A 12,780-nucleotide genomic window follows, 5' to 3' on the forward strand; every position below is an offset into this window, starting at 1 on the left:
GATTTGGGCCTCCCTGGTGGCGCAGTGGTTGAGAGTCCGCCTGCCGATGCAGGGGATACGGGTTCGTGCCCCGGTCTGGGAGGATCCCATATGCCGCAGAGCGGCTGGGCCCGTGAGCCATGGCCGCTGAGCCTGTGCGTCCGGAGCCCGTGCTCTGCAACGGGAGAGGCCACAACAGTGAGAGGCCCGCGTACAGAAAAAAAAAAAAAAAAAAAAAAAAAAAAAAAAAAAAAAAAAAAAAGAATTAAGGATTTGTGGCTGTATGGAGGCTCCTCAAAAACATAAGAATAGAACTGCCATATGATCCAGCAATTCCACTTCTGGGTATTTATCCAAAGAAAACAAAACACCAATTTGAAAAGATATATGCACCCCAATGTTCATAGCAGCATAATTTACAATAACCAAGGTATGGAAGCAAACTAAGTGTCCATTAACAGATGAATGGATAAAGAAGATGTGATTATACACACACACACACACACACACACAATGGATTATTACTCAGCCATAAAAAAGGGTGAAATTTTGCCACTTGCAACAACATGGGTGGGCCTGGAGGGTTATTATGCTTAGTGAAATAAGTCAGACAAAGACAAATACTGTATGATATCACTTATATGTGGAGTCTGAAAAGGAAAACAAACTAGGGAATGTAACAAAAAAGAAACAGACTCACGGATGTAGAGAACAAAGTAGTGGTTACCAGAGGGGAGGGGCAAGATAGTAGAAGAGAATTAAGAGGTACAAACCACCAGGTAAAAAATAAATAAGATACAAGGATATAATGTATAATACAGGGAATATAGCCAATATTTTCTAATAACTTTAAATGGAGTATAATCTATAAAAATATTGGATTACTACATTCTACACCCGAGACTAATCTAACATTATAAATAAACTATACTTCAATTAAAAAAAAATTAAGGAGTTGTTTTTTGTTTGCTTATAATATTTTTAAATGTTTTATGCTTTTATATTTTTGCTTTGAGGAATTTCTTTTTCTGATGAACCCAAAGGGGTATTTTAGAAGTCAGCACTTGTTAAAGCATTGCTTGCAAAATTTGTAAAGTGGTGTTTGAAGTTAAAAAAATATAGCAGTCGTTGTAGAGCCTTTGCTAGGGATTTAATAGTCATGGCCTTACCATATTATAAACTTGATTTTTATAACATTAAAAATGGGTTGCTAGGTACCTCAAGGATATGGAGATTCTGTGAAGTGTAAATCTACTTCTAGGCTTTTATGTGATTAGGATAGTATCTGTGTTGCTCTCATTGGATGACGAACTGGAAAAACTTAATCCCTGTAAAAAATTAGTTCAGATATTAGAGAAACTCTCTATGGAGGGTTTTCCATTTTTATCACCATATCACTTTTTCTTTTTTTTTTTTTTTTTTTTTAAATTTATTTTATTTTTTTGCTTTATAACAAATTTAATCAGTTATACATATACATATGTTTCCATATCCCCTCCCTTTTGCGTCTCCCTCCCACCCTCCCTATCCCACCCCTCCAGGCGGTCACAAAGTACCGAGCTGATCTCCCTGTGCTATGCGGCTGCTTCCCACTAGCTATCTACCTCACATTTGGTAGTGTATATATGTCCATGCCGCTCTTTCACTTTGTCACAGCTTACCCTTCCCCCTCCCCATATCCTCAAGTCCATTCTCTAGTAGGTCTGTGTCTTTATTCCTGTCTTACCCCTATGTTCTTCATGACATTTTTTTTCTTAAATTCCATATATATGTGTTAGCATACAGTATTTGTCTTTCTCTTTCTGACTTACTTCACTCTGTATGACAGACTCTAGGTCTATCCACCTCATTACAAATAGCTCAATTTCATTTCTTTTTATGGCTGAGTAATATTCCATTGTATATATGTGCCACATCTTCTTTATCCATTCATCCGATGATGGACACTTAGGTTGTTTCCATCTCCGGGCTATTGTAAATAGGGCTGCTATGAACATTTTGGTACATGTCTCTTTTTGAATTATGGTTTTCTCAGGGTATATGCCCAGTAGTGGGATTGCTGGGTCATATGGTAGTTCTATTTCTAGTTTTTTAAGGAACCTCCATACCGTTCTCCATAGCGGCTGTACCAATTCACATTCCCACCAGCAGTGCAAGAGTGTTCCCTTTTTTCCACACCCTCTCCAGCATTTATTGTTTCTAGATTTTTTGATGATGGCCATTCTGACTGGTGTGAGATGATATCTCATTGTAGTTTTGATTTGCATTTCTCTAATGAGTAAAGATGTTGAGCATCCTTTCATGTGTTTGTTGGCAGTCTGTATATCTTCTGTGGAGAAATGTCTATTTAGGTCTTCTGCCCATTTTTGGATTGGGTTGTTTGTTTTTTTGTTATTGAGCTGCATGAGCTGCTTATAAATTTTGGAGATTAATCCTTTGTCAGTTGCTTCATTTGCAAATATTTTCTCCCATTCTGAGGGTTGTCTTTTGGTCTTGTTTATGGTTTCCTTTGCTGTGCAAAAGCTTTTAAGTTTCATTAGGTCCCATGTGTTTATTTTTGTCTTTATTTCCATTTCTCTAGGAGGTGGGTCAAAAAGGATCTTGCTGTGATTTATGTCATAGAGTGTTCTGCCTATGTTTTCCTCTAAGAGTTTGATAGTGTCTGGCCTTACATTTAGGTCTTTAATCCATTTTGAGCTTATTTTTGTGTATGGTGTTAGGGAGTGATCTAATCTCATACTTTTACATGTCCCTATCCAGTTTTCCCAGCACCACTTATTGAAGAGACTGTCCTTTCTCCACTGTACATTCCTGCCTCCTTTATCAAAGATAAGGTGACCATATGTCCGTGCGTTTAACTCTGGGCTTTCTATCCTGTTCCATTGATCTATCTTTCTGTTTTTGTGCCAGTACCATACTGTCTTGATTACTGTAGCTTTGTAGTATAGTCTGAAGTCAGGGAGCCTGATTCCTCCAGCTCCATTTTTCGTTCTCAAGATTGCTTTGGCTATTCGGGGTCTTTTGTGTTTCCATACAAATTGTGAAATTTTTTGTTCTAGTTCTGTGAAAAATGCCAGTGGTAGTTTGATAGGGATTGCATTGAACCTGTAGATTGCTTTGGGTAGTAGAGTCATTTTCACAATGTTGATTCTTCCAATCCAAGAACATGGTACATCTCTCCATCTATTTGTATCATCTTTAATTTCTTTCATCAGTGTCTTATAATTTTCTGCATACAGGTCTTTTGTCTCCTTAGGTAGGTTTATTCCTAGATATTTTATTCTTTTTGTTGCAATGGTAAATGGGAGTGTTTCCTTGATTTCACTTTCAGATTTTTCATCATCAGTATATAGGAATGCCAGAGATTTCTGTGCATTAATTTTGTATCCTGCAACTTTACCAAATTCATTGATTAACTCTAGTAGTTTTCTGGTAGCATCTTTAGGATTCTCTATGTATAGTATCATGTCATCTGCAAACAGTGACAGCTTTACTTCTTCTTTTCCAATTTGGATTCCTTTTATTTCCTTTTCTTCTCTGATTGCTGTGGCTAAAACTTCCAAAACTAGGTTGAATAAGAGTGGTGAAAGTGGGCAACCTTGTCTAGTTCCTGATCTTAGTGGAAATGGTTTCAGTTTTTCACCATTGAGGACGATGCTGGCTGTGGGTTTGTCATATATGGCCTTTATTATGTTGAGGAAAGTTCCCTCTATGCCTACTTTCTGCAGGGTTTTTATCATAAATGGGTGTTGAATTTTGTCGAAAGCTTTCTCTGCATCTATTGAGATGATCATATGGTTTTTCTCCTTCAGTTTGTTAATATGGTGTATCACGTTGATTGATTTGCGTATATTGAAGAATCCTTGCATTCCTGGAATAAACCCCACTTGATCATGGTGTATGATCCTTTCAATGTGCTGTTGGATTCTGTTTGCTAGTATTTTGTTGAGGATTTTTGCATCTATGTTCATCAGTGATATTGGCCTGTAGTTTTCTTTCTTTGTGACATCCTTGCCTGGTTTTGGTATCAAGGTGATGGTGGCCTCGTAGAATGAGTTTGGGAGTGTTCCTCCCTCTGCTATATTTTGGAAGAGTTTCAGAAGGATAGGTGTTAGCTCTTCTCTAAATGCTTGATAGAATTCGCCTGTGAAGCCATCTGGTCCTGGGCTTTTGTTTGTTGGAAGATTTTTTATCACAGTTTCAATTTCAGTGCTTGTGATTGGTCTGTTCATATTTTCTATTTCTTCCTGATTCAGTCTTGGCAGGTTGTGCATTTCTAAGAATTTGTCCATTTCTTCCAGGTTGTCCATTTTATTGGCATAGAGTTGCTTATAGTAATCTCTCATGATCTTTTGTATTTCTGTAGTGTCAGTTGTTACTTCTCCTTTTTCATTTCTAATTCTATTGATTTGAGTCTTCTCCCTTTTTTTCTTGATGAGTCTGGCTAATGGTTTATCAATTTTGTTTATCTTCTCAAAGAACCAGCTTTTAGTTTTATTGATCTTTGCTATCATTTCCTTCATTTCTTTTTCATTTATTTCTGATCTGATTTTTATGATTTCTTTCCTTCTGCTAACTTTGGGATGTTTTTGTTCTTCTTTCTCTAATTGCTTTAGGTGCAAGGTTAGGTTGTTTATTCGAGATGTTTCCTGTTTCTTAAGGTGGGATTGTATTGCTATAAACTTCCCTCTTAGAACTGCTTTTGCTGCATCCCATAGGTTTTGGGTCGTCGTGTCTCCATTGTCATTTGTTTCTAGGTATTTTTTAATTTCCTCTTTGATTTCTTCAGTGATCACTTCGTTATTAAGTAGTGTATTGTTTAGCCTCCATGTGTTTGTATTTTTTACAGCTCTTTTCCTGTAATTGATATCTAGTCTCATAGCATTGTGGTCGGAAAAGATACTTGATACAATTTCAATTTTCTTAAATTTACCAAGGCTTGATTTGTGACCCAAGATATGATCTATCCTGGAGAATGTTCCATGAGCACTTGAGAAAAATGTGTATTCTGTTGTTTTTGGATGGAATGTCCTATAAATATCAATTAAGTCCATCTTGTTTAATGTATCATTTAAAGCTTGTGTTTCCTTATTTATTTTCATTTTGGATGATCTGTCCATTGGTGAAAGTGGGGTGTTAAAGTCCCCTACTATGATTGTGTTACTGTCGATTTCTCCTTTTATGGCTGTTAGTATTTGCCTTATGTATTGAGGTGCTCCTATGTTTGGTGCATAAATATTTACAATTGTTATATCTTCTTCTTGGATCGATCCCTTGATTATTATGTAGTGTCCTTCTTTGTCTCTTCTAGTAGTCCTTATTTTAAAGTCTATTTTGTCTGATATGAGAATTGCTACTCCAGCTTTCTTTTGGTTTCCATTTGCATGGAATAACTTTTTCCATCCCCTTACTTTCAGTCTGTATGTGTCTCTAGGTCTGAAGTGGGTCTCTTGTAGACAGCATATAGATGGGTCTTGTTTTTGTATCCATTCAGCCACTCTGTGTCTTTTGGTGGGAGCATTTAGTCCATTTACATTTAAGGTAATTATCGATATGTATGTTCCTATTCCCATTTTCTTAATTGTTTTGGGTTCATTATTGTAGGTCTTTTACTTCTGTTGTGTTTCTTGCCTAGAGAAGTTCCTTTAGCATTTGTTGTAAAGCTGGTTTGGTGGTGCTGAACTCTCTCAGCTTTTGCTTGTCTGTAAACGTTTTAATTTCTCCATCAAATCTGAATGAGATCCTTGCTGGGTAGAGTAATCTTGGTTGCAGGTTTTTCTCCTTCATCACTTTAAGTATGTCCTGCCACTCCCTTCTGGCTTGTAGAGTTTCTGCTGAGAGATCAGCTGTTATCCTGATGGGGATTCCCTTGTGTGTTATTTGTTGTTTTTGCCTTGCTGCTTTTAATAGGATTTCTTTGTGTTTAATTTTTGACAGTTTGATTAATATGTGTCTTGGCGTATTTCTCCTTGGATTTATTCTGTATGGGACTCTCTGTGCCTCCTGGACTTGATTAACTATTTCTTTTCCCATATTAGGGAAGTTTTCAACTATAATCTCTTCAAATATTTTCTCAGTCCCTTTCTTTTTCTCTTCTTCTTCTGGAAGCCCTATAATTCGAATGTTGGTGCGTTTAATGTTGTCCCAGAGGTCTCTGAGACTGTCCTCTGTTCTTTTCATTCTTTTTTCTTTATTTTGCTCTGCAGCAGTTATTTCCACTATTTTATCTTCCACCTCACTTATCCGTTCTTCTGCCTCAGTTATTCTGCTATTGATCCCATCTAGAGTATTTTTTATTTCATGTATTGTGTTTTTAATCGATGTTTGATTCATCTTTAGTTCTTCTAGGTCCTTGTTAACTGTTTCTTGCATTTTGTCTATTCTATTTCCAAGATTTTGGATCTGGGAAATAGAATCTTGGATCATCTTTACCATCATTATTCTGAATTCTTTTTCAGGTAGACTGCCTATTACCTCTTCATTTGTTAGGTCTGGTGGGTTTTTATCTTGCTCCTTCTCCTGCTGTGTGTTTTTCTGTCTTCTCATTTTGCTTATGTTACTGTGTTTGGGGTCTCCTTTTTGCAGGCTGCAGGTTCGTAGTTCCTGTTGTTTTTGGTGTCTGTCCCCAGTGGCTAAGGTTGGTTTAGTGGGTTGTGTAGGCTTCCTGGTGGAGGGGACTAGTGCCTGTGTTCTGGTGGATGAGGCTGGATCTTGTCTTTCTGGTGGGCAGGTCCACGTCTGGTGGTGTGTTTTGGGGTGTCTGTGGACTTTTTATGATTTTAGGCCACCTCTCTGCTAATGGGTGGCGTTGTGTTCCTGTCTTGCTAGTTGTTTGGCTCAGGGTGTCCAGCACTGTAGCCTGCTGGTCGTTGAGTGAAGCTGGGTGCTGGTGTTGAGATGGAGATCTCTGGAAGATTTTCGCCGTTTGATATTATGTGGAGCTGGGAGGTCTCTTGTGGACCAGTGTCCTGAAGTTGGCTCTCCCACCTCAGAGGCACAGCACTGACTCCGGGCTCCTCAATTTGGGATGATGTGTTGTCTATTCATGTATTCCGCAGATGCAGGGTACATCAAGTTGATTGTGGAGCTTTAATCCGCTGCTTCTGAGGCTGCTGGGAGAGGTTTCCCTTTCTCTTCTTTGTTCTCACAGCTCCTGGGTCTCAGCTTTGGATTTGGCCCCGCCTCTGCGTGTAGGTCGCCGGAGGGCGTCTGTTCTTCGCTCAGATAGGACAGGGTTAAAGGAGAAGCCTCTTCGGGGACTCTGGCTCACTCAGGCCGGGCGGGAGGGAGGGGCACGGAGTGCGGGGCAAGCCTGCAGCGGCAGAGGTCGGCGTGACGTTGCACCAGCCCGAGGCGCGCCGTGCGTTCTCCCAGGGAAGCCGCCCCTGGATCCCGGGACCCCGGCAGTGGCGGGCTGCACAGGCTCCCCGGAAGGGCGGTGTGGGCAGTGACCTGCGCTCGCACACAGGCTTCTTGGCGGCGGCAGCAGCAGCCCCAGCGTCCCACGCCTGTCACTGGGCTCCGCGCTTTCAGTCGCGACTCGCGCCCGTCCGTGGAGCCCCTTTAAGCAGCGCTCTTAATCCCCTCTCCTAGCGCACCAGGAAACCAAGAGGGGAGAAAAAGTCTCTTGCCTCTTCGGCAGCTCCAGAGTTTTCCCGGACTCCCTCCCGGCTAGCTGTGGCACATTAGCCCCCTTCAGGCTGAGTTCTCGCCGCCAGCCCCAGTCCTCTCCCTGCGCTCTGACCGAAGCCCGAGCCTCAGCTTCCAGCGCTGCGCGCCCCGGCGGGCGAGCAGACAAGCCTTTCGGGCTGGTGAGTGCCGCTCGGCACAGATCCTCTGTGTGCGGATCTCTCCGCTTTGCCCTACCCAGGTATGTGGGGAGTTTCTTGCCTTTTGGGAGGTCTGGGGTCTTCTGCCAGCGTTCAGTAGGTGTTCTGTAGGAGTTGTTCCACGTGTAGCTGTATTTCTGGTGTATCCGTGGGGAGGAAGGTGATCTCCGCGTCTTACTCTTCCGCCATCTTACCCGGAAGTCCACTTTTTCTTTTAAGCAGCGGAAATTCCCTCGGGTTCTCTCTGCCCCTCTTCCGTCATGTGAGCTATAGGGTTGGGAATCACATGACAGTAGCATCTCTAGGGGCCACCCATTCAGGGGTTTGTTTGCTCTGCTAATCCACTGTTTCGGCCCCTGGTGTAGACGTGTAAGTAAGACTTAAAATTTAAGATTCTGTGATGGTGACCCAACCACCAAGAATTCTGTTAGAATAAGCTGGTTCAAACTTGAAGAGGTGCAACCTAACACAGATTTTTAATTCTGGGCTTCAGGATTATGCTTTACAGATAACTGTTTTAATTGACTAACCTTTTAGAAAAACAACAAGAAAATTCTCCTTCTACCTGTCACATATGAAGGTCCTAAGATATTAATTATTTGAATAGGATAAAAAAGTACAGGTTTAATTTAAGTTTACTTAAAATCTTTTTCAGTTAAAAAGATTTTGATGATCCAGTTTTGTTGCATTTAATTGTTTGAGGAAATATAGGGTTTGTTCCAGTCTGGACTGATTTGTTAGGTGTTTTTATTTTCTGCATTTCATATGCTTATATGGTTTATAGTTCTATAAATAATTAACATTTAAGTTTAGATTGGTTAAACAGATAAGCGCAGTCTGTTCCAGTTTTTCATTCACAGTTTAAATTGGCTCAGGTTACTGAGAAATGTAGTGCCACCATATATAGTTTCTTTTTTGTGAAAGCACATTTGGGCAGATTTTTTTTTTTTTTAATCAAGGGAAAAGGGTTTCTCTCAGGAAATTGTGTGACTCCAATTGATGACTGATCTCAACTGAGGCTGTGGGGATGAGGGTTAGATGAAGCTATTATTTTTACCATCAGACAGGGAGTCAGAATTGGATCTCATAGAGCCTTTGATCCCTCCCCAAAGATTAGACTGTGATCCAGAAAGCAGCAGCTTTCAAGGCTTGCATGAGGCCAGTCTTTTTCTGATCTCTGTAGAACATGGCAGCTTACAAAGTGGTTCATGCTGCCTGCTCACCCCTTTGTGGGGTTCAGATTATGGATACCAGACATATCACGCTTAACGAGTGGCAGTTGTTGCCAGGGGACTGGGCGTTGGCTGTTGCTTCCAAAGTAGGCATTTGCTATGAATATCCCAGCACAAACATCAGGGGTAGGGGAATGGGAAGTCTAACAGGAGGATTTGGTATTTACCGTTGTAAGTCCTGTGATCGTGCATCTCAGGGTCTGCAGGTTTTCCATGATGATTTCTCCAGCCAAAGGACAAAAGTCTTTAGACATGCTCCATTCCACTGGATGGAAAGGGGAGGGGGGAAGAGGGGGAGGGAGGGAGGGAAAGAGAAAAAGAAAGAAAGAGAGAGAATAGTCATCTACCAAGAAGCATCATAGAAACTCTAGCATATAATCTCTCTCAAAAACAGTAAGTTTACCCTCTTTTCCCTATATTGGCACATCTAACAATTCTCCTCGGCATAAGTCAATTTCCAAGTTCACCATTATTTTTTAAAACAAAGGCGGGGGAAAAAGTAATCATTCAACAGTGAATAATATACCTTAATGTGTATGTATGTATATATGTATATAGACACACATGCGCAGGCACCTTATATATAAAAGTTCATTGTATGTAGAAGATAAGTTATTTACTTCGTGTGAGAAGTGAAGGGCTCATTAGGATATTACCTTCTGTTTGTTCCCCACATCTGGTTTCTGTTTCACCATTTTGCTGAGAGTGCTCCTTCAAGCTCCCAGGGGCATTCTTATCCCAAGTGAAGAAGCCTCCTTTCATTTCCTTCCACATAATTTGACTCCTTTTCCTTCTGGAATCACCCTCTTCCTTTAGTGTGTCGTATGCTGCTCCCCTGGCTTTCATTCTCCTCCCTGATATTGTCTTCCAGGCTTTTTCATTAGGCTTCTTTTCAGCTGGAGAATTTGGGATTTGTGGCTGATCTCTTTGGTGCTCCCCACACACCTGACGTCCCCAAAGTGGGTGTTCATTCACAGTTAAATCTTAACACCCAAATTGTCACACCCCATTTTACTGTGAGACATGGTCTTTCATAACATTTTCCACTGGTTGTAAAAACCGTGGTCAGGAGAGAGAAATTGTACATCATCAGTAAAAAGTGTCTTAAGTGACCGTTTACACACGGCAGGATTTGAGGCAATCCTAAACGAAGCAGGAGCTTCAGTCACATGGAAGACAAGGCCTGCATATTTCTAAACCTCATGATGACAAGCTATAGGCCTTAAGATTTAAATTATATTCTCTATGACACTTAAATACTTCAAAATTAAGCCAAACCATCTCTAAATCCCGCTGTTCCCCTAGAGTCACACAATCCCTCTGTTCAGAGTTGCTGGCCCTGCATCCTCTGCTTCTCTTCATTATGCTCCTGGGAATCGAGCTTGCTATCCTCACTCTCTTGAAATTGCTCTCCTAAAATTCCTAGTGCGTTGATCATCCACAACAGCCTCTTCTTGGGAAATCCTGCCCCTTTGGCCTCCCCCGTTTTTTGCAACCTTCTTTCCCCTTGGTTTCGGTTGCACCCTGTCCTCTGCTGCTTCTACCTCCTGATTCCCTCTTTTCAGGCTCTCCTTGGTTCCTCCCTTTCTTTGTCCTTTGATGTGTTGTTCCTTGAGGGTTTGGCTCCTTTTTCATTCCACATGCTTGTCCCAGGTAGTGACCTTATCCACTTTTATGGCTCCAACAATGACTCTTGAAACTGTAATTCTAGGTTTAGCTTCTCTCTGGAGCTCTGACTTCTTTCTGTAAATTTCCACCTGAGTGTCCCCACTCCACTTGAGTGCAAGTACTCCATTAAGTACCTTTCCTTACCGAAATATGTTTCTCCTCTGTTTTTCTTAATTTTAGCTCATTTAGCACTGCCACACATCCAGTCAACCAACCCCAAAACTCAGTGCATCCTGCCTCTTCTTTTTCCCCAATTCCTCACAACCAGTCGATTACTAAACCCGGTAGGTTCTATTTTTAAATGTTTCCCATAAATTTCCCTCTCCCCCTCACACTGGAGCTATTCTAGAGCAGACCCTTATAATCATGAGCATCAACTCTGCAACTGATTTTTTGTAGGCCTAATTGATAAACTCTAATTGATTTTTCTGTTTATCTCCTTATCCTTATATACAATCTTCTTACTATAGCCCGAGTTGTAGTTTTAAAATGCAGATCTAATTGTTTGGTTTCTCCTCATAAAATCTTTTCATAGTGTCCAGTTGATTTCCAAAGTAAAATGAAACCCTAACAAGGCATTCAAAGACCTTCATAATCCAGTCCCAGCCTTACTCTACTATCCGTATGTCCTGCCATTTCCCAAAGCAGAGTCCTTGTTATCTATTTATTATTCTGTGCATTTTTATGCCTCTGTCTTGTGTTCCTCTTCCAACCTTTGCTTGTCAAAGCCCTACTAATGCTCTAAATTCCTCAGGAATCATTGATTAAATACATCTTTTCTGTGTTCCCAAAGTCCTTAGTTTATATAAAAACAAGATTTATTACACATATATTATGCTTCTTTTTCTTGTTAGATTGTGAGAAATTTGAGCATAAGAAAAGTGTTGGTCATTTTTTCCCTCTCTAGATCCACACTTGGATCTGTATGCTTGGTGCATAGAAAATGCTTACTAAATATTGTACAAATAAATACCTACATATTTGTTTTATTCTATGCATATACATATGTACACACACACATCCAGAATAGACTGCTTTTCCAACATGGAGATATTTTTCTTCCATGTGAATCTTCTCCTTCTCCAGACTCTTGTCCTTTGAAGCCCTTAGGCATATTGTAAAATCTAATTAGACTCAAACGATTAAGGTTGTATGTTTACTCTCACATCAAGCCTATACCTTATTATAAACACATATTCTAAAACATATATATGTATGTCTTTTAATATATGTGTTACATGTCTATGGGTATGTATGTATGATGGTTTCCCCAGATGTTTAATTGTGCCTGTGAGCTACTAGGTCTTGAAAAGGCCAAGTTTCTGAAGGTCAAATTAGAGGGTCTGTAATCAGAGAATAGTGTTGCATATGACTTTAAGCCAAAGGAAAAAGAGCTGTCATTGAGGGAATTATCACAAACAAAATGAAAATTAGTAGCACATGTGCGAGGACATCTAGAAAGAACAAAGAATATAGGAAAATTCTAGAAACAAAAATATCTTTGGTTGCCATTGAGACATGCATGGTTCACTGATGTGGTGAAGCCCCAAGCCCAAGACTGAGGATCAAGAGCTTCTGATTTTCAGGCTAAGGATTCAGGGTAACATCCCAAAAGAAGAGCTAGGGATTAGTGGGAACAAGACCAGATTATTTGAGAAATGATTAAAGAAAAGGTGCTCAAAAGTGCAATCTTTAAAATTTCTGAAGAAACAACAATTTATTTTTGAATGAAAGCTGTCATGTTCTATTTTTTTGTGTGTGTGTGGTACGTGGGCCTCTCACTGCTGTGGCCTCTCCCGTTGCGGAGCACAGGCTCCGGATGCGCAGGCTCAGCGGCCATGGCTCACGGGTCCAGCCGCTCCGTGGCATGCGGGATCCTCTCAGACCGGGGCACGAACCCGTGTTCCCTGCATCGGCAGGCGGACTCTCAACCACTGCGCCACCAGGGAAGCCCCTGTCATGTTCTATTGGAATAGTTCTATAAAGCATGTTTCAGGTGGAAAAGAGGGCCTGGCTTCTTGAAAAACAACAACAATAAAAAAAAAAAACAAATAGAAACAGGTTTGTAGGGA

General features: G+C 40.6%; 1 protein-coding gene across 3 annotated transcripts in view; it reads right to left on the minus strand.

Annotated features, from left to right (window-relative positions):
- ANKFN1 (ankyrin repeat and fibronectin type III domain containing 1) overlaps positions 1-12,780 on the minus strand; it is a gene marked incomplete at both ends in the record, with an annotated part of 278,167 nt that overhangs the window by 81,967 nt on the left and 183,420 nt on the right. For 2 of the 3 annotated variants that reach the window (XM_082603571.1, XM_082603573.1), the window contains one exon: positions 9,208-9,305. The exons of the other annotated variant lie outside the window; for it this stretch is intronic. In XM_082603571.1, the coding sequence (XP_082459697.1) occupies positions 9,208-9,305 (98 nt within the window). The remainder of the gene's footprint in view (positions 1-9,207; positions 9,306-12,780) is intronic. 3 annotated transcript variants of the gene reach the window in all.

Source organism: Mesoplodon mirus (assembly GCF_964341445.2).
Source record: "Mesoplodon mirus genome assembly, chromosome: 18".
Taxonomy (NCBI): Eukaryota; Metazoa; Chordata; class Mammalia; order Artiodactyla; family Ziphiidae; genus Mesoplodon; species Mesoplodon mirus.